Source organism: Drosophila montana, unplaced genomic scaffold, assembly GCF_035044405.1.
Source record: "Drosophila montana isolate Dmon_TW-CO22-7 unplaced genomic scaffold, ASM3504440v1 contig_3438_1, whole genome shotgun sequence".
Lineage (NCBI taxonomy): Eukaryota > Metazoa > Arthropoda > Insecta > Diptera > Drosophilidae > Drosophila > Drosophila montana.
Window position 1 is genome coordinate 865,238 of NW_026998322.1, and position 25,243 is coordinate 890,480.

The 25,243-nt window shown below is 41.8% G+C and overlaps 8 protein-coding genes and 1 long non-coding RNA gene across 17 annotated transcripts; 3 read left to right on the forward strand and 6 right to left on the reverse strand.

The window, feature by feature from the left end:
• Positions 1 to 83: 83 nt before the first annotated feature.
• LOC135434624 (protein tramtrack, beta isoform) lies at positions 84 to 2,127 on the reverse strand. The gene is made up of 2 exons (XM_064691254.1): positions 1,946 to 2,127; positions 84 to 1,857 (listed from the first exon to the last, which is right to left on the reverse strand). The coding sequence occupies exons 1-2, from the start codon at positions 1,946 to 1,948 to the stop codon at positions 241 to 243; spliced, it is 1,620 nt and encodes a 539-aa protein (XP_064547324.1). The 5' UTR covers positions 1,949 to 2,127; the 3' UTR covers positions 84 to 240.
• A 401-nt stretch (positions 2,128 to 2,528) lies between these two features.
• ND-30 (NADH:ubiquinone oxidoreductase core subunit S3) lies at positions 2,529 to 3,629 on the forward strand. Its single transcript, XM_064691261.1, has 3 exons — positions 2,529 to 2,685; positions 2,739 to 2,810; positions 2,874 to 3,629. Exons 1-3 carry the CDS (start codon positions 2,622 to 2,624, stop codon positions 3,539 to 3,541), a joined length of 804 nt encoding a protein of 267 aa, XP_064547331.1. The 5' UTR covers positions 2,529 to 2,621; the 3' UTR covers positions 3,542 to 3,629.
• BtbVII (BTB-protein-VII) lies at positions 3,612 to 13,928 on the reverse strand. 6 transcript variants are annotated; one of them, XM_064691246.1, is made up of 7 exons: positions 13,846 to 13,928; positions 12,256 to 12,868; positions 11,503 to 12,184; positions 11,127 to 11,401; positions 10,930 to 11,038; positions 5,302 to 6,428; positions 3,612 to 5,235 (listed from the first exon to the last, which is right to left on the reverse strand). In XM_064691246.1, exons 2-7 carry the CDS (start codon positions 12,424 to 12,426, stop codon positions 4,885 to 4,887), a joined length of 2,715 nt encoding a protein of 904 aa, XP_064547316.1. In that variant the 5' UTR covers positions 12,427 to 12,868; positions 13,846 to 13,928; the 3' UTR covers positions 3,612 to 4,884. The 6 variants fall into 6 exon arrangements, with proteins under 6 accessions (XP_064547316.1, XP_064547314.1, XP_064547315.1 ...); XM_064691244.1 differs by having other exon boundaries at positions 11,488 to 12,184; XM_064691245.1 differs by having other exon boundaries at positions 11,488 to 12,184; positions 12,256 to 12,865; positions 13,846 to 13,901.
• Positions 7,546 to 8,669, reverse strand: LOC135434632 (uncharacterized). The gene has a single exon (XM_064691268.1). The coding sequence runs from the start codon at positions 8,667 to 8,669 to the stop codon at positions 8,343 to 8,345; it is 327 nt and encodes a 108-aa protein (XP_064547338.1). The 3' UTR covers positions 7,546 to 8,342.
• Positions 10,160 to 15,812, forward strand: Cpr67Fb (Cuticular protein 67Fb). 4 transcript variants are annotated; one of them, XM_064691264.1, is made up of 3 exons: positions 10,160 to 10,263; positions 15,025 to 15,161; positions 15,221 to 15,812. In XM_064691264.1, exons 2-3 carry the CDS (start codon positions 15,150 to 15,152, stop codon positions 15,578 to 15,580), a joined length of 372 nt encoding a protein of 123 aa, XP_064547334.1. In that variant the 5' UTR covers positions 10,160 to 10,263; positions 15,025 to 15,149; the 3' UTR covers positions 15,581 to 15,812. The 4 variants fall into 4 exon arrangements, with proteins under 4 accessions (XP_064547334.1, XP_064547335.1, XP_064547336.1 ...); XM_064691265.1 differs by lacking the exon at positions 10,160 to 10,263 and adding an exon at positions 13,214 to 13,478; XM_064691266.1 differs by lacking the exon at positions 10,160 to 10,263 and adding an exon at positions 14,160 to 14,310 and having other exon boundaries at positions 15,088 to 15,161.
• LOC135434634 (uncharacterized) lies at positions 15,509 to 16,193 on the reverse strand. Its single transcript, XR_010437262.1, has 3 exons — positions 15,842 to 16,193; positions 15,701 to 15,763; positions 15,509 to 15,618 (listed from the first exon to the last, which is right to left on the reverse strand). It is a non-coding gene; the product is annotated as an uncharacterized LOC135434634 (long non-coding RNA).
• Positions 16,194 to 16,818: 625 nt separating this feature from the next.
• LOC135434731 (larval cuticle protein LCP-17-like) lies at positions 16,819 to 17,893 on the reverse strand. The gene is made up of 2 exons (XM_064691400.1): positions 17,372 to 17,893; positions 16,819 to 17,295 (listed from the first exon to the last, which is right to left on the reverse strand). Exons 1-2 carry the CDS (start codon positions 17,381 to 17,383, stop codon positions 16,888 to 16,890), a joined length of 420 nt encoding a protein of 139 aa, XP_064547470.1. The 5' UTR covers positions 17,384 to 17,893; the 3' UTR covers positions 16,819 to 16,887.
• Positions 17,894 to 19,722: 1,829 nt separating this feature from the next.
• Cpr65Ec (Cuticular protein 65Ec) lies at positions 19,723 to 20,167 on the reverse strand. The gene is made up of 2 exons (XM_064691241.1): positions 20,159 to 20,167; positions 19,723 to 20,097 (listed from the first exon to the last, which is right to left on the reverse strand). The coding sequence occupies exons 1-2, from the start codon at positions 20,165 to 20,167 to the stop codon at positions 19,723 to 19,725; spliced, it is 384 nt and encodes a 127-aa protein (XP_064547311.1).
• A 3,940-nt stretch (positions 20,168 to 24,107) lies between these two features.
• Cpr65Eb (Cuticular protein 65Eb) lies at positions 24,108 to 24,676 on the forward strand. The gene is made up of 2 exons (XM_064691242.1): positions 24,108 to 24,119; positions 24,206 to 24,676. Exons 1-2 carry the CDS (start codon positions 24,108 to 24,110, stop codon positions 24,674 to 24,676), a joined length of 483 nt encoding a protein of 160 aa, XP_064547312.1.
• Positions 24,677 to 25,243: the final 567 nt, after the last annotated feature.

The window sequence follows — 25,243 nt, forward strand, 5'->3', positions numbered from 1 at the left end:
AATCTTAAATTGTACTCATGGTGATTTCACCACGACTCCAGTTTAATTAAAAGCCGTTTGGGTTTTAAAGGCTACGGGCAGAGTATGGTCAATCTATAAGATAGATTATGTAAACAATTTTAATGACAAATGTAACTTATTGCTATTTAAAATTCTACAGGGATTCAATCGCAAGATGAAAACTATGTTTAAGTGCAATGTACATGAGTGTGTGTACGAATGTATGCATGCATATGAATTTTAATTAAGAACATCCTCATCTTCGTCTTCTTCCTGCTCCTCCTTGACTTTACGCTCCGCCTCGGTAACGCGGCGCTGCAAGTGCCGCCAGAGCGTGCTTTTGGGTATTTCGAAGAGATTTGCTGCATGATTTTGCGACATGCCTCCGTTTATGCAGGCATGCACCGCCTTGGCTAGCTTGTCGCGCAGCTCATCCTTTGGTGTGCTATCTCGCCGCCGGCAAGCAACAAAATCGGGCAGGCGTCCTTGTGCCGCAAGCCTCACCTTGTGTCGGTGCAGCGTCGACATGGGTATATGCAGATCCTGGCTTATGCTTTTTAACGAGTCGCCATTTTTCAAGCGTTCGTATGCTTCCGAAAGCGAAGGCTTCTCGCGCTTTATTCTCATGTAGGCCGGATTGGAGCGTACTCGTCGCCACAGCACGGTTTTCGATATGTCGTAACGATCGGCAGCCTTTTGCAGGCTGAGCCCTTCGTGGAGTACGGCAGCAGCTGCCAGATCGAGGGCATCATTGATGTCATCCTTGCTTTCTTTTTTAAGTGCGGCGTGTTGTTGATATTGTTTTGTCATTGTCTTTTTTGTAACCTTCGCCGACATTGGCCGTTGGCGTGCCTTTGTTTTTAACATTTTCATATCTAGGTGAACTTTTCGGGGTTTCACATCCAGCAATTCATCATCTTCCTCCTCGTCTCCAGGTTCTCCTTCCTGCATTCCATCTTCGTGCAAATCAACATCGGCATCTGCGCTCATCTCTATTAATGGATCACCCGATCCAACATACTCCTCCTCGATTAACTGTGACTCGGATTCGTCCTGCTCGTCCGTATTTTCAGCCTCTGCATCATCATCGCCCAGCTCACCAGTCGCCACAGAGTCCACCACAGCTGAACTACCTGCCACACCTAATTTAGCCACAGACGATGCTGATTGTGTTATGGTAAATGTTCCCGTGTTCTCTGTTAATATATATTGATTCCCGCTGCTTGTGCCACCCATGTGTTCAATCGAATACGTTATTTTGGGCTGTTCACCGTAGACATCAAGAAATTCCAAGGTTCGGCCTTCCTGTTCGTGCTGCTGTTGGGGATTTGCGAGTACAGCATTGCCTACCTCCAGTTTGCCGACCACCGCACTAGGATCTTCCTCTTCCTCCTCCTCCATAAGAGCTGTATTCGCAATGTGTAACCCGCTTATTGACTTGGCAGCCTCGACCGCCATAGCGCCGCTTATAACATTCGAGGTGGTCATGGCAGTGGGATTGGTTTCGAAACTAATGGCAGATTTTATGCCCAATAGATTAATGGCCTCGAGAAACTCGGTGAGCAGGGCGGAGGGTAAACTGGTCTCTCCCATGTAAATAAACGACAACATGCTCTCGAGCAGCTCACCACGAATGTCTGGCAGAATGACAGTTGCCTCCTGGCCGGCGGGTAAATCGACAAGCAGGTTGCGCATTAGATCGCTGCACGTACTCAGTACGAAAAGATGGGCGCGCACACTGATGCCGTCTTTGGCCACGAGCAATACCTCGCATTGTTGATTGTTGCTTTGTTGATGCAGCAGAACGCGCTGTATATCCATTATTGTGGACGAGTGCCCCATCCATTTTAGGTGATTCTGAAGAAAGATGAGCAAAAAATCAAGAGTAATCAAATCGCACTAGCTAGTCGGTGTTTGTTTTTGCAATTGTTCCAAAAACCATTACCATTTTCGTTTGTTGTGTTTTATTTTCCAAAAATCGGATTCTATTCTATTCCAGAGCACAAAGCGAAACGCGACGAAAATGGAGAGCGTTAGGGTTGTCAAGTGTGATTGAAGCGTGATGTTACTACGATTTCAAATATTTCCGCTTTAAGTCACTAATTAAATTAGATAATACATCAAATGCAAAATGATATATATTATTTTGCCTATGATTAAAATAATTATGCCGCCTCGACTAAACAAACAATTGTTGTGTTCAAAAATACTAGAAATTGATGACAATACTGAATGCGTTAAATTTGCGATTGGTGGTTCATTAAATTGAGCTAAGCTCTGAACATAATTAGTTCGTTATGTTCTGTTTTGCTTATTCCAATTTCGCAATAGTTCTGTTTGATAATGAAATTAAAATGCTCAATAAATTAATCACTTAAATATTATACAGAACAGTGTTATTTTAGGAACAGGAAACCGTCTGGTGCTAATTTTGTAGCGCCAGTTCTTGTACTGTTCCATAAAGAAATTTCAACAGTGTGAGAACCGAATTGGGCAGAATGAACGATCTAGTTCACTATGTATTTACCCAACACTGGCTCTTTGACGTTGTTATTACATAAATTGTCCAATATTGTGCAGATTATTGGATTTGTACTCAAATATTTGGTTTAATCGAGCGAATGGCCGCACTTATTAGAAATCTGGGCGCCAGGATTGCTTCCGCCGCCTTGACGGCCAAGCATGGTAACTATATACAGCATACATCTATGGTAATAATTCAAATATTTATTACACAGTGGTACCCGCTGGAACAGCTGCCCTGCGTATGCAAAGTACTGCTCCAGTTGATGCCAAAGCACCAGAGAAACGTGAGTAGTTCGAGTTGGTTAACTAATCTTTCCTGGGGACTAAAATGTATTTCGATTCGGCAGCTACTGTACGTAAACCGGATGCAGTTGCCCGCGCCAGCCTCTCAGATTTTGGGCGTTACGTTGCCGAATGTTTGCCCAAATATGTGCAGAAGGTGCAGCTGACTTCTGGTGATGAGCTGGAGGTACTCATCGCGCCCGAGGGCGTTGTGCCCGTGCTCCAGTTCCTTAAGGATCATCATCAGGCGCAGTTTACTAATCTGATTGACATAGCTGGCTTGGACGTGCCGTGCCGCAAAAATCGATTTGAGGTTGTTTACAATCTGCTATCGCTGCGCTTCAATTCTCGCATCCGGGTAAAGACCTACACTGATGAGCTGACCCCGCTAGACTCGGTCTGTGAGGTTCACAAGGCAGCCAATTGGTATGAGCGTGAGATTTGGGACATGTATGGTGTCTTCTTTGCCAATCACCCCGATTTACGCCGTATCCTCACTGATTACGGTTTCGAGGGTCATCCACAGCGCCGCGACTTTCCATTGTCCGGCTATGTTGAGCTGCGCTATGATGATGAGAAAAAGCGTGTCGTTTGCGAACCCTTGGAGTTGGCACAGGAATTCAGAAAGTTTGATCTATCGGCACCGTGGGAGCAGTTCCCAAATTTCCGAAATGCAAACCCAGCATCAGAAGTGGTGCAACCAGCTGCGCCTGCCGCTGGAGCTAAGAAGTAAGCAAATGGAAAGTTTACAGCTTGTTAAATGGTAATTAGATGAAAACATCAATAAAAGCGATATCTAGAAATTGTAAATTTAAAAACAATGATTTATTGATAATCAACGGCACGCCACATAGAGTTTAATCTTTTCCTCAGGTTTGGGAGTCCGGTTCTAATATGTAGTAAGAAAATAGATAGGGTCAAGATCTATAAAATATGCTTTTACAATTTGAAAACTTTTGTTAATTTAATTTTTGATTCATTTATGTTTTTTCACATATATCAGGAGTGCAAAAATTGATTTCCTTAAATTCTCATGAGCTGATTATCAATTATTTTCAACGAATTACAACATCAAGAAATAAATCTGTATTTATGAAATTGCAAGAAATTACTTTCTAAATTTGAATTCATTTAAATATTTTTGACTTGGTTAACTTGGCATTCCGCTTGTTTGTCTGCCGTTTGCTTGAACTTTATTTTGTACTCTTTCTATATTGTCTAAATGTAACCAAGCTTTACTGAACAGTAGAGAAATATTGACTATTCAATTTGATTTTTTGATTCGTATTCGCATTTTTGGAAAATACATTACATTCAGATTGTGCTTGATTATACTTTACGCATGCCATATGCATGTTTATGGGTTATCTTAATACGCTTACAAAAAATTTATTAACACAAAATTCAGTTTACCAGGTATTTCGTATTTCAAAATCGTGCGCCTGCGCAGCGGTGCCTGGCCTTAAAGGCGTGGTTACGCCCTCAATCCTAGTTATTTTTGGCGGGAAGTTTGTAGTACTCCATATATGCATATAGAAGTTGATTTTGATTTATATATTACTGTTGATTCGAGTTTGATGAGGGCTGTACACACCATTTAGCTGCACCGCCGATGTTTTATTTCTTGATTTATGTATTTTCGTTCTCCAATTTGTACAAGAATATATGTACATACGTATGTACGTAGCAATTACTTTACATTTACATAGCTCGCTTTACGATTAGTTTAAAATGTTTCTCGTGCATTTACAAACAGACAGATGTATATGTATGTACGAGTTTGGATGCATGTACATGTACATCGCTGCGCCCAAGTGGCGCAGATACAAAACAATTTTTGCTGCGCTTTAAAATGCGCGTGAACAGTTCGTGTCCAGGTCAAGGACAGTGGGACTGTGACAAATGAAAAATTTCGATGCAGGATGAAAAGTGCGCCACTGGCGAGCCATTTTATGGCGCCGCAGCGCACTTCCTGGCGACAAACAACAAATTCGACAGACGCCCATTGTGGGAATGGCCCGTCGTGTCACAAATACAAATTTGTTAAGCAAAAAGCACTCGATTCCACGGTGCGGCTTATATCGATTCGGTTTTCGTGTAGAGCCGAGCAGCACCGCCAGCAGACGTATATGTGGCTCCGGTTCCCTTGCTGCTGCTGCTGCTGCCGCTGTTGTTGGCCTGACTTTCGCTGCTGTTGCTCGCGGCGGCTGCCTCATTATTGAGCCGCTCGTGGTACTCCTGGAAACACGGCACAATGCATAAATTCGTTTGACACTCGGGACAGTGGTATTTCGTTTTGCGGCGCAAAATGCGACCATGTCCATCGATGGTATTCCAACAGAAATTGCAGCCCAGCGCTGGGCCAGGACGAATGACGGGACAATGACTAGAACGTGGATTCTCCAAGGTAATAATTTCACGTTGGGTCTGCGGACACAAGACAAATATTAAACTGATTTCTTGTAAGGAGCAGGCTTACCTGTATCTACATACCTGTGGAGAAGACACCGAGCGCTGTAGTTCCTCGTTCTTCACGCGCAGCGTGGGCAAATGCTCAAATGAACTACTCGTCGTCGCGGTCTGGCTGGGATGCAGGTGACCGCTGCTGCCTGTGGACTTGGAGCTACGCAACTTGTTACCACCGCCATTGGCTGTCTCAACCCTTACGCTGCTGCGATCCCCGATATTTATGAGGGGTGAGTGCGGCGAGCGTCGTTCCGGAATGGGAGACGGTTCCGTGCTGCCACCGTATGTGGGCGAAAATGGCTGGCGATTGCTGCTGATGCTATTGAGTCCTGCTGGTGGCGATGTTACCACCGAAACTGGGGTGCCGCTTGTATTTGTGGGCGTGGCCGCGGTCTCACTCGACGAGGCTGTGCACGTGACTACGCGTGCTGGGACCAGGTACTGCGACGAGCCGGCTGGCGGCGGCGAGCCAGAGGCGTAAATAGACTCGGGCAGCGATATATGATGTGGATGATGTAGCGCAACAGGCGGCACATAGCTAGCATTAGTTCCAGACAGCGGATGCGAGTATTGCCGATGCAACGGCGCAAAAGGATTAGTGCTCGTGATGCTGCCGGTGCCGCCGGCGTGCAGCGAGTGCTGACGCGGCAGAAGTGGATCCGAATGCTGCTTAATCAGATATGGTGTGCTGGCCGGTACGCTTAGCAGGTGCGGTGTCGGGGATGCCAGGCTAGGCGCTGGCTCAGATGCATGCCGCTCAATTCGAGGTGGTACGCTCAACAGATGATGATGATGTTGATGGTGCTGAGCCTGATGATGATGATGCGTCGAATAGTCCCTGGCTATGGCGTTGGTTGTGCCCGCCGCATTAAATGGATCAAAGTCGAGCGTTGTTGCGGCCGTGTCCGGCGAAATCTGATTGGTCGACGAAAGGCTATCGCTGTCACGCTTCACGCGCGGCTGTCGTGTCAGCACGCGATTCCGCTTGGAGCCCATCACCGCCGTCGACTGCGATGTCTGCAGGTCTGTGGCCGTATCTGTTTCACTCGGTGTGCGCTCGAAGCTGCCGCCGCTGCTGCTGCTGGTGTTGGTGCCCTGGCTGTGGGTGATGGCCAGCGTTGGATGATGCTGCGTGGCGTGCGCCGGGCTGGGCTCTGCAAACAAACGAAATTTGGACTTTAATTATGTGGTGCAACTCGCGGTTGTCGATATGTCGATTTGGTCATGTTGGTGTTTGGGCAGGTTTAAATTAATTATTGTTTTAATTTAATTTTATTCGTTTCTTGCACATCGAAGCCTAGAGTCTAAAAGGTTCGTTCGTTAGTTACAATATATCGTACATATTTGCGTAACTTATTTTACAGTCGTTTCATTTACTACCGCTGACTAAAAGTACATTAAATGTAAATAATTAAATATATATTTTTTAATTTTTTATAACTATATATGTTAAACACACACATACACAACTACCATAGTTATTGGTACTTTTGCAATTGTAGGAAACAGAGTTAGTCATAATTATTGTTTATGCTATTTTTTGCGTTGTTTTTGATGAATTCGTTTATTTTGTTTGGTTTTTGTTGGCCTGTGTAGAACTATGCATCTAGTTTTAGGATTTAAAATGCATTACCAAAGTTTTACGTTACAATTACAAATGACTTCTAACAAATCACGCTTAATTTTTTTTTAAGTATGCCTTGCGACAATATAAAAAGTTCTCTATTAGTTACATACATATTTATTATAATTTTTCTTTATGTATATATATATGTATATTGTATTAAAAACACATTATTCTTATTCGTTTTCCTTTAATTTCTGCAGTCTCCATTTAGGATTTTGGGTGGTTACGAGTTATCTTAGTTTTGTATATTGCGTATATGGCTTGCCCATTTAGTCCTATTTTATCGTATGCGTACATCAAATATTATGTACAATAAATGAAACCAAAAATAATCAAATCAAGAATCCCTCTAAGATATGTCTAGTATGTGTTAAATTGCACTCCAAACAAAGACGAACCCAAGCAAGTACCGTATAATCCAGTGAACGAGATATAGATATATATTTTCAACAGAAACTATAATTGGAATGATGTGTTAACGTGTGATTCGCCAATATTGAAATTAGTTTGATAGATTCGCGATAAATACACAAAAACAGTCTCTGAACAAATTCTTGCTTGCATATTCATTGGTTATGGGTAATATGGTTGGTGGTTCAAAAATATCAAACCCAGCCCAAAATCGAAAATACAAATTGATTGCGTACATTTACAAATATATAATATATATTGGTACATATATATATATATATATCATACATTATTGAGTTGGCTTAATTAAATATTTGAAGGTTAACTTCTCTTACGGTTTATTTTATACGGATTATAACACTATCCGTCTAACGACAGACCCATTCCCCATCAACTAGATACAAAACATCCATTTCAACTAAAACTGATTGGCCATAAACTGTACACAAATATACATATATATTTATATATATGTTTATAGAAATACATATTCAATTATACGATTTAGAATGTATACGTAATGAAGGTTGCTTTTGTAACACGAGTGCCAGGATTGAAGGGGATAACATCAATGATGAAAATAATTAGGCCATTTTTAAGTAGTTTATATTTAGAAAGTTATATGTACATGCTAGCTAGTCGATACATAAATCATTTGCATTTTGACGATTAACACTAATAAATTTGTATAAATTTATGTACAAATATAGATTGTGGTTACATATACACATACTTTACTACCGATTCCTTAGTTAACAATGGTAAAAATAATGTTCGGCTCGAAACATGTAGCTTAAGGAATAAAGTTTTATAAATTATTACATATGTGTCGTTTGTCGACACATCTGCTTAACTTTAGGGATACTACATCCTAGTGGGTTCTGCCTTCCTCCATTGATGACATGGCATAACTCATTTGCCGATTCCGAACCCCGTGGGTTATGCCTAATGCCTGTAATTCACTAGAGTAGCTGCCGTTGCTCTAATACCTGTATCGAGAGTTACACCTTGCACTGCAGCGCCTGGGATCTTAGGATTTGTCTAAGTATTGCAGGCCAGTGTTAACCAGCGGTGCTAGCGTACTGGCAACCAGTGGCGGCGGTGGTGGTGCCGCCACAGTTACAAAATTATTGAAAATAAACGCGGTAGCCGCTGCGCTATGCGCAGTGCCCATTGCTGAGACCGAGACGGGCACGGCTGATATGCTCATTGGTTCTGGCTCACTTGCTGCCATAACGGCGGCCTGCAGCAACGTGGCTGGCCCTGGCCCGTGCGCAGACTCGCCGCTGCCGCCGCCGCTCAGTTGGTCCACCTGCAGAGGCATTACACCTGCTGCGGCGGCAGCAACAACGCCCATGTGACTTGAAATCGTATTCTATATTGAGTTGAAGTTAATACTCTGTAGATTCATGGCGGCGGCCGGATTTACGTTGATCGTGCCCGCCCCCGAGGCAGCGGCGGCTGCACCGGCACCCGTCGCATCGATATATCGCTGCCGAGACATCGTGTGCACGTTTGTCGGTGAGTCCATGTAGCGTGCATCGAAGAGGCTCATAACGCCGATGGCTGGATGCGTGTTAGTGCCACCGGCTGTAGTGGCCGCCGCGGCGCTGGCATGATGTGGAGTGCACATCAGCGATGGCGTCGGCGTCTCTGCTTGTGGCGGTATCTGCATGTTGAGCGCAGCCGTTTGGGCCGCGGCAACGGCAGCTGCTGTTAGATGATCATATGTTTCGTTGGTCGTATCGTCGCCGGGATTCGTTGATGGTGTTGGCGAGGGCGAAAGGTTTGGCTCCTGCTTGACCACGCGCGCCTTAATGCTAGGCCTCGACACCGGGTAGCCGCGTTTCTTGTACTCCAACCAGAGAGTGCGATTGTTCACGCCGTACAGTCGAGCAGCTTTGCAGAATCCGATGCCACCGGTACGTACCGCTTCCAGAGCCCGAATGAAATTCTCATCACCCTGCGGGTTGACCGATCGCTTGCGCTTCACCACTTGACTGCCGCCCCCTCCACCACTGCTGCTATTGCCGCCGCCGCCTGCGCTGCCCGCACTTCCACCCGCGCTGCTACCACCGCCGCCACCGCCCACACCAGAGTGCACCGGCGACTGTGTGGGCGTCGGCCCCTGACTGTAAACAGACTGCACCATATTGGACTCGTTAGGTGACGTGGGTGACAAATTTTGCGCTGCCGTTGCATAGCCGCTGACCAAATTATTCACGGTTATGATTTGCGACGAGTACGCCTGACCAGCCGTAGCGCTCTGTTGTTGTTGCTGTTGCTGCTGTTGGTAGTGCAGCTGCTGCAGATGCTGTTGTTGCTGCTGCTGCGTGGCCTGCTGCTGGGCTTCGTGCTGCTGTTGCTGCTGCTGTTGGCGCTGATCGTTGGTGCCGGCGGTACCAACGCCGGCACTGCTATTCGCGCCGCTGTTTTGATTGCCGCCGTTGCCATTGCCAATCAAGTTGGACTGACAAGCGGGCATCGAGAAGCGCGAATAGTTTGAATCAACAACTGTCCACTGCAGACCTGGGAAGGGGAGAGAGAGAGAGTGACAGCGTAAGATTGGTTTTGTCTTTAGTAGGAGTTTGAAATTGAAATTTACTCTCTATAAATTTACTCTCAATTTGGGGACGGGGCTCAACATTTGGCCAAGATCTGAGACTAGAAATAGGGGCAAACCATTGGACAACAGATATGGTACAGTTTATATAGTAGAATGGTATTGGTATCGGTATCGAGTAGTAGAAAGATTGCTAATGCTAAATCATTATCATTCGAAAACCGCTCTTCAAAATGCTTTCCCAAAAAAAATTGGAAATTTATAAAAAAAAATCATTGGCAAACAAAAGAGTTTAGTAATCAAATTGACAAAATGAAAAAATCAATCAGTAAAATACAGTTATTTAGTTTTGGACTCTGTGCTAGCTCTCTCCCATTCCCAAGTTCAGGTAGGATTTCATTTTTGAATAGAATACACAATAGTTAATTATACACATATGTACATACAAATGCATTAATTTCATGTAACACAATTATTTTTAATCGCACTTAATCGATAAACGGTAGTCTTTATGCTTATGTTTCATATTTAGCTTTAGCATTCATTTCTCCAAGCGCTTTGGATCGCACTTAAATTCATTGAACGTAAGTGTTTGAGTGTGTGTGTGTTGTTGTTGTGACAGTGTGTGTGTGTGTGTATGGAACGCATGACATGTGAATGAGCGATAGCAGAGTAACAACAGGAGAAGCTAGAGTTGAGCAAATTCATAAGAATGCAATAATGATAATGATAGCAAAATCAACAACAAAAACACAAAACGAAGGGACCAAGTAAAACTCCTCGACTCGACTCGTCTTGTACGGACAGCCTGTTGCCAATAGAAATTACAACCCCTTAATGAAGCATGATCTGGCGTATGATTTTTATGTTAGTGTTTCTTTTCTATTTAGCATCTAAGGTACAATTGAAAAATAAATCGCACAATCATTTGTATTTAATAATAAAATGTTGGGTGTCTTTGATTAACTTTGTTCTACTGTGCGATTTATTTTTTATAAGTACACTGCATATTGCAGCTCGGGCAGAGCCTTTTAAGTTTCGAATTTTCACTTACCAGAGTGTGATGACTGTGAATTGGGTGCGTCGTGTTCCGATGGTGTCGTGGTGCCAGAAATGTCCAGAGGCATCGACTGATTCACACTGCCGATGTCCACTTCGGGTTTCTGCACGTCGAGCAATAAATGTTGAAGAAAATAAGTTTAGTAAAATGCGTAGAGCTGGATAATAATTTAACGTGACCAATTTCATTACAATTTGCATATGTATGTGCCCGTGAGCGTCGTCTAGGTCCGAGTCCTGCGGCTGCTGCTCTAGCTCATTGCTCGCCGATTCTTTCAGTAGTTTGGCAGCATGCATCGAGTGGCCCGAGAGGCTGCCCAGTGCCGCGGTCGAATTGCTGCCGGCTCCACCGCCAAAAGACATTTGACTCATCTGTGCCAGACTTAGGCCAGCAGCATTACCAGCGGCGCCAGCTGCATCCAAGGAGCTGTTATGCTGCTCCTCCGAGTTGTTTCGATCACCAGAGCCTGTTATATGCCATAAATAGCCGTAAACAGATTAGTTGAACTCCTTTGCTTCCACTATATTCACGAGCTGGCCGACGATTCTTTACCCAAGTCGCACTCACCGTTATTTGAGGATTTTCGCAAGCGCTTGCGCCGTGTGGCCGGCGAGGTGCCAGCACTTAGCGGTGATGGCGTTCGCCTCAGCTGATGATGATGCGTCTGCGAACCCTGCGCTTGGCTGCCCTGCTGTTGTTGTGGTTGGTGATGATGATGGTGGTGATGATGCTGCTGCTGTTGTTGTTGTTGTTGCTGCTGTTGTTGTTGCTGCTGCTGCTGTTGCTGTTGTTGCTGCTGCTGTTGTTGTTGAGCCTGCTGCTGTTGTTGCGCCTGCTGCTGCTGCAGTTGTTGCTGTAGCTGTTGCTGATGATGCTGCTGAAACTGCTGCGCCTCGCTGCTACTCCAAAGCGAGTCGCCGGCACTGCTGCTACCGCTAGCTGCTCCCAGACTTGGAGCGGCCACACCAGCGTTAGTGCCAGCAACATTGGCGCCAGCTTGTCCAAGCAGCTCGGCGGCCTCGCTGGAGGACTTGCTGTCGGACTTGGTGAGGTTAGCCGGATCCGTGGGCATCTCGGCCAGGCCCTTTATCTTGAGCATCTCGGCCGTTTTGAGTATGTGCGGCAGTTGCTCCTGCGACACATTCACCTCGCCGTAGTACATAAAATCCACCATTGTCTTGAGATCATCGTACTGCACGTCCTTCAGTATGACAATCGGATGCTGGCACGGATTCGTCGTAAATAGCGCCTGTTAAAAGTCAAAAAAAGAAGATGCAATCTTAAATAATCGTCAAACGTCTCTGAAAGACATTCACTCACCTGAAAGTACGAGCTGCACGCGGAGAGCACTATTTTATGGGCCTGCAGTTGACGGCCCTCCGCGGCAAGCGTGACGTCCACCAGCGTCCCATTATGCAGCAGGGAAGAGCAGACGGATATGAAGTTTGGCTGGTGATTGTTCCAGCGCAGGCAGAACTGCTGCACAGACATTGTCGGCGTCAGCGACTACCCAAACAACAGTAAGCGATGCTGTTGCCGCTGCCGCGTACTTTGTTTCGCGGCAGCAACAACGATGTGTCGGAATACCAATGAGATACCAACAATGCCAAGGCAAACCGAAAACGATTTCAATTCCAAAGCGAAATGACGAAAACACGCTGATAACAGCACTTTTTATCGCCTATTGATTTTTGTTTTCTCCTTTCTGTTTCGTTGTTGTTGCTGTTTCGTTTTTTTCGCTTTAATTAAAATTTATGTACAATATTATTTTTGGGGGCGCCTTTAACTGCTGTTGTTGTTGTTCTCCTCACTGTCTGTTTGTATATATGTACACATGCATATGCGTATACATAGATATGAACTTTAGCGCTTGGCGGCGGTTTCTATGCCGCACCGTTCTACACATACAAAGATGCACGCATCTTATGTACTGCTAAAATGGGAATAAATGCGAAATAAATATTATAAGCATGTACACACATTTACATAAAAGCACATTCACATACATATATTTTTATTTGATAAGAGCAATATAAAAATTTGTTTGGATTAGCATTTTCTTCTTCTTTTTCTTGAGTTAGTGTCAAGTTATCTCTTCTTGCCTACGCGCGCACTCTTTCGCTCTTTCTTTCTGTATCACAAGCTGCGCCGCGCTCGCTCAGGCTGCTTACAACAAAAACAGCACTCGCAACAACAAAATAACTGTATATGTGTGTAATTATACAGTCGCGAATAGCACACGCACGCACACATACGTAAACACTCAACATGTACATACACTGACAGATGCTCGGAAATTTAACAGAAAGTCTGTGTACTGTTTTTTGCCTTAAGTTTTATTTTTAATGAAAACGTAGCGAAATCTAATACATAGGCTTTATGTCTGATGTGCGCTAGGGAGACCTTGAATTTTCTTTGATTGTTATGACGTAATTAGCGCGTCTGACCCTCTGCTTCTGCCTCAGGCACGACCACGACCGACGTCGTACTAATCGCTGCTTCGTTTATTCATCGTATTGACATTTTCAGCAGCCTTTATTTAGGTATGTACATACATACATATGTATTTTCATTTGTCGCGCGTTTTTGTTATAAACGCTTCCCACCTACATATTTGCTTGCTTATTAAACCAGCAATTGACAGTTTTATATTCTTGTAGGCAAACGGGAACGTTTTTATTATTTTACACAAAAGAAAACACAGCGAGAAGTAGAAAGTCCAAAAACAAAATGGCGCGCTTGTAAGAAAAATTGTTGGTGTGCAAAAGGCTTATATATCAAGTTTAACGTCTCATATTTTATAGAAAACTTATGTATTTCACATCTTCACTTCTCTGTTTTTGCATTGTGCATAATTTGGCATAATTTAGTTTATGTATAAATTAATTTTGGCAGTAATGCAGTTCTTACGTTTTACTTCTTTATTCTTTTATTGCGATATCAGGCCTGATAATCAGGGTTGCTTCGAAGAACTGCAAAGCATTCAATGAGACTATCGATAGTTCCAAATTTATTTGCTTAGTCGATTTTTTAGTGATCGAAAACCTGCGATGTTTTTACAATTTTTAACGCTGTGTTGTCAGGGGAAAACTGTGTATTCATCTCAGAATATTTAATAAGGTTTCTGTTAACTAATTTAAACAACTGGCATTTTTTTAAAAGTAACATGGTTTTTAAAGATAGTCTACTGATTAGTGAATACCCATAATGTTAGTATGAAGCTATAATGATACCGCGACTATCGAATGATATATATGTATCGGTTGGTTTTTAACATTTATCGTGCGATGTCAGTATAGCTATTCGATTTTACATCCGATGACAATTGAAAATACCAACTAGTATTTTATTTAAAAATGATATATTATCGAAACGGTAAGTTTTAAAATGTCCATTTGCTTAAACAGACACCGATTTTAATACAACTAAATCGCACACATTGCAATAAATTGCACAACTCAATTGCCTTGGTTAAAACAATTGTATTGTTTATTAAAAATATTAAACAACTTTTGCTAAGAAAATGTCCACTTTCGTTAAATCGAACGTTTTACAAAGAAGCTTCTTTGTTTATAGTATTGCACATATGTATGAATTGGTAGTCTTAGTATTGCTGTAAATTCTTTAGATGTAGTCAAAAAGACTATAATAGTCTTTTTATTGCTGTCTCAAACTTAAAATGTCAACTGAACAAATTATGTAAATTTACATTAGTACTTTCTGCATCTAATATAAAATAGACTTACCTAGATAACTATATAAAACTCTGAAGTAAAAGACATTGTTGTTAAAGCTTAACATAATAATAAATTGTATAGATGAATAGCTGCCTATACATTATGAGCAAGGGCCAAAGAGTTATGGCCTTTAGTATGTGGAATAAATATGCATTTTTTTATGCTTAAGACAATAGCATAAAATAACGTAAAATTAAACTGCGTGTTTTCTATAACCACAAATATGCCACTGCAGTTCGCACGTTCGTTGAACGCGGTCAGATTCATATTTGAAATGCGTAAATTAATAATTCCGTGTCATAAAAACAAATATTAAAATATGCATACTTACGATAGAGCCCTTGTGTTGTAGGTGTAGGTCACCGTTCCAGCTAAGGCTGATATAAAAGTCTCGTCTATTTGATTTCGACACCAGTATCACCTGCAGTAGCCATCTGTGCAGTACGAATAGCCTGAGCTTACCAAATCACAAAGAAAATGTACAAAGCCGTAAGTTTCTTTGAATATTGTGCAATATAGGTGAATACAATATTATCATGTTCTTTCAGAGTCTTATCCTTGCGGCCCTATGCCTTATCGCCAGCAGCGGTGCAGTCGACGAGTCGGATGCCGTTATCACCAAGTATAGATCTGAGATCAATGAGGATGGCAGTTATAGCTACGAATATGGGACTTCAAACAACATTCAGGCCGCCGAGAGTGGAGTGGGAAGTGCCTATGCTACAGGATCCGTACAATACACAGCTCCCGATGGACAACCTATAAATCTCGAGTACACAGCTGACGAGAATGGTTATCAACCAAAAGGCGATCATTTGCCAACACCTCCTCCAACTCCAGATTACATCTTGAGGGCATTGGCATACATCCAGGAACATCCTTTCACAAGAGTTCAGCTCAAGAAATAAGATAATGTAGTATAACGCATCACCATGCTTAGATTAAGCTAGTAAATGATAAATATTTTTTAATTTCGTTAGTTATTCGTTTTACTATAATCTCTTCTGTTTTTTTGTTTGTATATATACCAGAAGCGGATATCGATTAGACCGTTTCCTAGGGTGTATTTGGGATTCTGGCAACTTCTTTCACTTGGGAGCAAGGTTTTTCTTGATATAAATCAAATTTGTTATAAAACTATATGCTTTCAATTATTTTTTAATACTTACTTACTTCTACAGCGAATTTCTCACTTGAGTTGAACCAGCATGGGCAGCTGTATTGGACAGATGCTTTTCAGCTTTTACCAGTTTTGATGTTAATGAAATGCAAAAGCGAGCGTTACACTTATTCAGGGTGGAAGCTGAAAATGGACTTGAATGCGATTAATATTTGCGTGTCTTGTAAATTTTGTCAAAAGCTGCTGATTGTTACGCAAATTGAGCCCAACAGGGTTCACTAAGTGTTTAAATTACTTTTTAATCAATTTTGATTAAAGTCGCGTTAGTTTTACACTTTACCAGGCTATGCTAAAATTTAGTAATAAACTATGGGAATTGGAATTACAACCTAAATATTATTTTGAATATGGTCTTTTTAAATATATTATGTCCATATAACGTGTTCTTATGTCTTAATATAAATGACCCTGAACAAATATGCAACGTATGTCAGTTAAACTAACGTACATATGCCTGGCCTTAATTCTAAGAAATCCCATATAACATACTAATACCATCACAAGCCCTACTTAAATTTTTGAGAATCACAGAGCAGGGCGACCGTTTAGTTTAAACTTCAGTATATAGCTACTGATAAAACCATCACAAAAAAAAACAACTGAGATGACATGCAAATGTAAGCTTTTCCTACTTGAATTATTGAGAATCGCAGAGGAGGGTGGCCGTTAAACATTTTAAATTCACATTACACTTTTAGTTTGTAGACACTGTTATTAACATCACAAAAATTTCACTTATATCGAAATGAGCATGCCTTTGTTGAATATTTGACAATCGTGTTGGGCTGTTAATTACCAATAAGCTAATAAGTTAACAGCCTGTCATTTGGTAAGGACAAAAAGTTTAATTTAAGTTATTAGATGGAGTTATGATTGGTAAAGCACCATCAAATGTTTTGGTAAAAACAACTTAATATAACAGCTTAACATTCAAGTTTTAGTTTATATACTCCACATCAGGTTCGTTTATTAAAAAACATATGTACACATTAAGAAAGCTTTTAGTTTGTAAATACTTGGAATACTTTTCAACTCTTAACCGAAGAAGGGCTTGCGGACAACCTGAGGTTGACGGCGAATGAATTGTTGACCCTGGGCGGGTTCTTCGTATTGTGGGTGGGTACGAATGTATTCCAAAGCCTTAAGAATAGCTACGGGAGTGGGTGGTGGTGTGGGCAGATGGGCGCCTTGAGGCTGGAAGCCATTCTCATCGGCAACGTATGAAGTCTGGATCAGTTGACCCTCTGGCGAGTAGTAAGAGAATCCACCGCTGGTAGAGTATCCACCAACTCCTTGCTCTTGAGCAGCGATTCCATTGGAGGTATCATATGAGAACCTGTAGCTACCATCAGGCTGGATATCACTGTCGCTCCTGCCGGTGGCATATGCGTCGCTCTGGGAAGCACCATAGGCGCAGGCAATGAAAGCCGAGGCAACAAGAAGCTAAAATATTGCAATGTACAAGTTCTGGTTATATTAGCAGGTCCTGTGATTCGTAAATCGCCACTTTGATACTTACGAAGCGGAACATCTTTAAGGCTGTGGAGGTTGTGTGTGTCTTGAACTGGTAGACAAGATAGTGTGCTGACTTGGTGGTAGATGGCAAGCGAATTTATACTAAAAACCGACGTGTGATACGATATTCTCAAAAACCTGATCGCTTCGACAGTTTGTACGTCGATGTTCAGGAAATTAATCTAAATAACCATAACAATAAAATCAGCCAATAGCCCGAATTGGCCAAAACCGGAGAATGTGTGTACGCATCGGCAGCGGCAGCAGCGGCGGCAGCGGAGGCAGCTTGGACGTCAAAGCCATCCGCTGTGAGTGGGCTTACCCTCGCCTCAAGTCGTCGAAGAGCAAGGCAACGCCGCATGCAGCAGTGTCAATGTCGAGCCGGTCCCTGGCCCGCTGCTGTGAGAGACCGGGGAGGGGTTCACCCGGCACACCCAAAAAAGTATTTGACTAAATTAATGTGTGCGTCTGTGTATTTCGCTATAGATATTTAGCATAATTTATGGTTTCAGTCGACCGGCGCATGCTACATTTTTTTTTTTTTGGCTTGGCTTGGTTTTACTTTTTCATTTCCATTTTCATTGTCCGGTTTTGGGCAGAGAATTTTAAACCACTGAACACCGCGTCGCTGGAGAGGCGCTAAATGTGTGAGCTTAACAAATTGGTCCACAACATTGAGATAATTTAATGGCCAAAATGAGATATCAAAACAGGATTTACGTCTAGTTATATCGTAAACTAAAACCTGACAAGACCTGTGGCGGCTCAATTTTATTTGAGTGTTCAATTTGATGGATTAGCTGATTACCAAATTTTATTTGTAGGCTTGTTTTTATAGCACCTATCAGGCTCATAAATTTGTTTGATGGTGTCCGAAATAAAAGAAATATCGGAATATAAGAATTTCTTAGTAATCTGCTATGAGCCTGTACTAAAAGGTAAAGGGTGACATACTTAAATTTCATTTAACTATATTAATCAAAGTTAAACAAACGATTTAGTATGCACAATGTATAATATATTTCTTATTAGTTATATGGTCATTCAGTTAAGCGACCCAGACTTATCAAACGCCCATACTCAACGTATGCTAATGTTAATAAGTCTACAAACTAGTTTATGAATGATAAAGTGCCTTCAGTTTTGCGTGAATTTTAACATTTAGATTAGTGCCGCATATTCAAACGAAGAGTTCACACAGATTTCGAATAGGTCTCTAAATTGACGCGTGAAACTTTATCTAACACTCCAAATAAACAAAAAGTTTTGATACAAGTTTAAATAGCACTATCTTACAAAATGTGTAGCTCTTGAAGATTAACTTTAAAAAATGCTCAAATTTAAACATACAAATGATACTATTTTTATCACAAGGCATTAGGTCTTTTCACATGTGTGAGTTCGTAGCTGAGCGTAAATTGAAATATAATTTTTAAGCAGAAATATAAACATACACATGCATATAAATACATATCTAATGAGAGCCTATTATATTCTTATCTTCTCATCAAAGCATGACAATACATGACAAAGCAAGCAGTAGGGCTTACTTGAACCCTTGAGAATCGCATAGAAGGGTCATAATTCAAAATATGTTTTATTTGTTTAGTGTGCAGCGCATATGCATTGAACATAAAATACCCTGTCTACGTAAATAGAGAGTCTCTTCTAATTTGGATGAGCTTGTAGCTCAGTGTAGATTGAAACCCAATTTCTAAACGCTATTTTTAAATGCTATTATTTGCGTAATAAATACAGAATATATTTAGGGTTCTTTTGTCTGAGGAAAGCAAGATTCTCAAGTATATTTATTGGCATATTTAAGCTACCATTTTTTAAACATATGCACTAACTGAAATACGAGACGTTGTCTAAGAAATATGCATTCGACTTTTAACATTTAAATTCTGGCTCCAAGCGATTGACTTATAGAACTAGTTTGGTTTCCTGGTTATCCGAGTTGCACTAAACACTTACCTCATCAATTTTATAGCGTTGCGAACTATAAGAAAACTATCCTATTATAAGCCATTCTTCTTTACAATGTGCGGAAATTTGCATGCTAATTAAACGAATTTTACGATCATGCGCGTCACTCGGATGAGTTTGACAACTAACAATAGCATTGTTAAAATTCCAAATATGGAAATGCCATATTTGGAGCTATTAATTGGGATTTAGTTAAGTTGTCTAAACAATACAAAGTTTTGATGGAAGTTGTTATTTATTTCCAGGCAGCTCAAAAATAAGCTGGTACAACGTAGTTATCCTGTAGACAGCTTGACGCTTCCAGAATATTTAAAAAGTAAAAATTGTAAGAATTAATGAAAACTAGAATAGTTGCAAGGGCAACGCTTAAAAGCGCACAGGACCCTGTCGCTGATCCTTCTGCGGATGGGTGCGAATATATTCCAGCGATCTGAGTATAGCAGCCGGAATCGGTGGAGGCGTGGGCAAGTGAGCGCCCTGTGGATGGAAGCCGTTCTCATCCGCAGTGTAGGTCAGCTGTATCAGCTGGCCATCGGGATTGTAGTACGCCGATGAGCCGCTCGCATAGTGGCCGCCCACGCCCTGCTCCTGCTGCGCTATGCCGTTCGAGGTCTGAAACCGATACTCGTAGCTGCCGTCCTCCTTTAGGTCGCTCTTGAACTCACGCAATTCGGCGTTGGCATCGAAGGAGTCTGGCCGTGCCTGGGCGACGGCTAGGATGGCTGCTACGGCTAGAATGAACTAAGGCAGAAGGTTGGTTGTGAAAATGGCTCCTGCAATTGCTCTTAGCTTATAAACTCACCAACTTCATGTTGGGCTGGGATCTGTGCTTGTTGTCACTTTGCAGTCGATGCGAGAATGAATACTGCTGAAATCGAGTACCCCTCCATTTATAGTCACTTTACCAATTACCAGCCAAAAAAAAAAAAAAAAACATAGCAACAAGTTTTATGGTTTTCAGCATTGAACCTGAACTGCGGCGCTCGAAAGACATCCATATCGCCATATTCATTGTCGGCCCTGCCGCGAATTTCACACATACATAATGTCGGCTCGGTTGGTAAAATTTTTTTTATTTTTTTTTTGGGAATTGCCTCCATAAATTGTATAAATTTTGTGCTTGTGCGGCTTTTGTTTTAGTTTTTGTTTGACTTTTTGCCGGTTTTCCAAGTTCTTCAAATTGTTAACTTTTGGCGGATAATTATTTCATTAGCACATTCCAAGTTTCCGCGGTCAGCTTGACAACAAATATTCCATGCACATGCTTCTATGTGGCAAATAATTTATGAAATAGTTTTAAAGAGCTCCTTTTATGTGTATATATAAACTTACTTTAAGGCAACAGAACAGACCAAACACGAACAATAAATCATATCCAAAAGTTGATTATAAATGATACAAACTACTTAAAAAGTCGATTAAATATCAGCGCATTCATTTATTACAAAATCACAAAGCGTTCCCCAAAAACCAAAAGTCCACAAAATAGCCTGGAACGACCTTGCCACAGCATGTGTCGACGTTTTGGATGGCTACAAATATTGCGTATACGCCAGGGTTGGGCACGTTTTTTATAATATTGCACAGGCTAAAAAAATGCACATCGTGTCTCACGAATGTCCAGTCACGAGTAATCAATCCGTATAACCTAGTTTCAATTAGTTTGTGCTAATTATTAATAATAATTTATAATTAACTGAATGGCTAATTTTCATACGCATGCAGGTATTAATTACGTGCATATAAATTAAGCTGATTGGTTTCCGCAATAGTTAATTAGTAAATTGGTTAAAGAAAATAATTTTTAAATAACATTGATACTTAATTCTTAAGTTGTGATAGTAATTATGAGAGGCTATTCCTTGAAATTCGTACTAGTTAGGCAGGTTATGGATATTTATGCTTGAGTACTACAGCTAGTTAAATATTGATTTTATTAATATTATATGTACATCCTTCTAAGCAATGTGAGTACATATTCTTCTAAAATTAGTTGGACTATGAAATCCAATAAGTTAAGACGCCAAAAGAAAAGGGTGTATGTAATAAGAACCCATGTTAACTGCTCCGATATACCTGCCTGCTTTCAGAGATATCTGCCGCACTCTCAATCTGGCAGTTGGCGTGATTTAGTGGTGCATCACTAGCGCGAATGAAGCGCCAAAGGAAATCAACGAAATAAGCATCGGCTACATGCTGTTCCATTTATAAGATTTGTGAATGCTTTTAATAAAGACTCGTATTCGTACATGAGCATGCGGCAGGTACAGAGTCAGGAGTGCCTGGGCAGAGCAAGCCAGAGTTCGGCTTAAAGGCAACATAATCTTCTTTCTTTATTTTATTTTGCCTTTTTTGTTTTATTTTTTTTTTTCTGTTGCCTTTTTGCCTTTTGTCGGAACCGGCTGTTCGTATCCAACTGGTCGGGTGCCTTCTGCTGCTTGGTTGACTCTAAATGAAAGAAAAACTTGTTACGATTCTCGACGCACTTCCTTGCACAGCCGATGCTGCCTAAGTGGCTTCCGCTGGAGCGAGCGACGGGCCGGTTGGCCAGCGTTTAGTCGGACCCATCAATCCCGACTTTGGGCGCATTAAACTCACATGAAAAGCAGACACTTGCTGCACGTTCAGTTGCCGTTGCCGGCTAAAAATAATTGACCTAAATACTGTGGTTGCGACAAGTCTGTCTGAAGGTCATGGGTACAGCATATCGGTTTGGGCTACATTTAATGTGTTCGCACTTTCAATACTCGTTCCTGTTCGGTCTCATTTGGAGTCGTTGCTAGTCATAAAAGTCCATGATGCTGCAGATCATGGCTTGTCATTTGAATATTTATATTTATTTTATATGCTCCACATTTGGTCAGTCGCTGCATATGTATTGAAACTTAATTTATGTTCATTTTATAAGCTCGGTTCCATTGTCGTTTTCGGCATGCAGCCGTCAAGAGGTGTATCTTAAATATTACCAATATAACTTTATCCAGCGCATTAGCGTTGACAGCTTTCACATGGGGCATATGCGAGCATGTGGGCTCGTCTGATTAACAGCCTCACAATGTCAACTACTTTCAAAAAAAGACATTCTAACACCGACCTTGATCTCATAAAGTAACCAATGTTTTTGCCACTAATTGCTGTCTTTTATTTATTATTAATTTACCAAGTCGCACCTTTCGTTTGTGTCTTTTCTTTTCAAAATCTGGTTTTCTGGGCTACAAAGACACACAGAGCATTTGTATAATCTCAATCAATGGGGGGATTTGAGCTTTATAGTAACGGTAAGCGTATTTTCGAGCATGAATCGATCATGAATATGGCATGATTCAGATAGTGTGGTAAAAGTAGATATTTATGATTCAAAATCCGAACAGAAGCAAAATTTTCAACACAAAGCATAATTAAATTGGGTCCATCCATCCTAAAATTGAGTAGAAATTAAAATTTAAGGTTTGCAATAATTTCAGTAGAACTGGCACGTATTTAAATTAAAATTAAATAATCTCCATAAGATTTTGAATATATGAGACAAAACAAGGTTTCAATCACAACCTGGGTTCATGGATGTGAAAGCTAGGCTTAGGTATCGAATTTAAAGAAGAAAAGCTGGTTCGGGTCGCAAGCTTGGATGCCTAACATCTTATGCCTATTTTAACATATGTTTAACATTTAATGCCTAACATTTTATGCCTATTGTATGTCCAACATCTTTCAATCGTAATGTCTAGTTTAAACTATTGAAACATGGCCTAACTCTTGTCTGAGCTGAACCGTCCCTGGCTAAAAGTAAGCGATCAATACCAAACCCCACAGATCGCTTCTTTTGTATTTTTATTCGAATGCCGAAATTAGCGATTGTAATATCAATTAATTGCTTTCATGGACAAATCAATAAAAGTTGTGAACTAATCTAAGCTAATGCCAACATAAGCTGTTAGTACATTAAAGATGTAAGCTGGATGGAACTATCTTTTGGCAGAGTGTGAAATAAACATGTGTATCGATCAAATACTTAATGTATACAAGCAACAGATTATAGATTTAATTAAATAGAGCAAAGCAATGCATCTTAAATGTGGAACATCGAATTCAGTCGGAGAGAAGCAAATTGAGAAACAGTTGGGCACATTGAGTGTGCGGGGAGGGGAAGCTGCTTTCATTGGAGCGCTGTTGGCCTGGAGTGAATGGAGTGAATATGTATGTGAGTGGGTTAACGTAAAGCAACTGTAATTAATGAATTAACACCAACACTTAATTACTTTAATAGCCGCAGCGATGCGCAGAGCTTGTACCTGCTGAGTTTTTTGAACCCCGGGCGTTTTGCCCAATCGCAGACGTAAGGGAAACAAAGAGTATGTGCTGCCGGGCAGCTTTTAATTTCGATTTCGGTTTTGGGTTTCATTTTCATTGGGCAGAGTGAGAAAGCAAAATATTCATAGAAAATTATGGTTGATTAGTTTGAGCCCATATAGCGCCATGGAGCTGTGATAATTGGAAATGCAGCCGTTTGTAGCTCGTGGCTGGGATTTGGATGTAGCCCATGTTGTGTGTGTGGATGCTGTTGATGGCCCCTAACCCCATAATCATCATCATTGGTTAATGGTTGTGCACACCACTTTCCTACTTTCGTTGGGTCACTTAATGTTGAGGGTATATAAAACTCGGTTCAACTCAATGTCAGGCATCAAACATAGTTTAGCTCTTAGCCTTTAAACAACAAATTAAACCAAAAACCAGAACCCAAGCTTGGCAAAATGTTCAAAATCGTAAGTCAAAGTAGGATGAGTGCCGGGCTGTGAACACTAACGATAGCCGCAAATCCACATTTGTTTTTTTTTTTTTCAATTTACAGCATCTCGTCACACTTGCTGTTGCCGTCTTTGTGAGCGCCGTTGTGTCTGCGCCGTCGGATTCGGCCGATGCGCACGCCGAGATTCGCAGCTTTGTGAACGAACTGAAGCAGGACGATAACAGCTATAAGTATCAATTCGAGACGAGCAATGGCATAGCGCAACAGGAGCAGGGCGTCGGCGGCTACTATGCCAGCGGCTCATCGCAGTACTACACTCCGGAGGGTCAGCTTATTCAATTGACGTACACGGCTGACGAGAATGGCTTCCAGCCACAGGGCGAGCATCTGCCGACGCCACATCCCATTCCTGAGGCCATTATCAAGTCATTGGAATGGAATCGCGAACATCCCGAGGAGAACGACGAGGGACAGTACAATCACGGCCAGGGCGGCGGCAATGGATACGGCGAGCAGGCCAATCAATTCCTGCAGGCGCCTGCATCTGGCCTGCCATACGAGAAGAAGATTTAAATTACTCAACTGCTCGGCACGACTGCTGCTGCTGCTGCTGCAGCTCTTGTGCTGGTGGCTGGTGGCAGCTGCCCCGCATAAGCTTGTTCGTTCATCATGTAGTTTAAGTCCAGACAAGTCTGCCCTTCTCCATCCCGGCTTGTGTTCGTGTTTTTGCATATGCTTATTGCATGGCCGAAGCAACAAACATGGGCAAACAAACACCGGCAACAACTTTGGCTCTGTATAGTTGACTTCGACTCTGGAGCTGAGGGATGTCGTCGCCAACGCCAACGTCAACGCCTACGCACATGCCTCATACACATACGCACTGTACATACATATACATATACACACACACGCACATACATGCTCAGCTGGCCGCTCCTGGGCGCTGTGTCCTTTGTCGGCTCGCTGACGTTGACATTTATTGCCAGAGATAATAATAATGTAATAAAAAGAAAAAATACAATTTAATATTGTTGTTTATACTATGTACAAATGGCGTTGCTTTTACCCAACTACCCAAGGCTCGCACGCACCATATCGTGGCCATATGGCTCCCAGCACTATGCGCCAGCTCCCCGG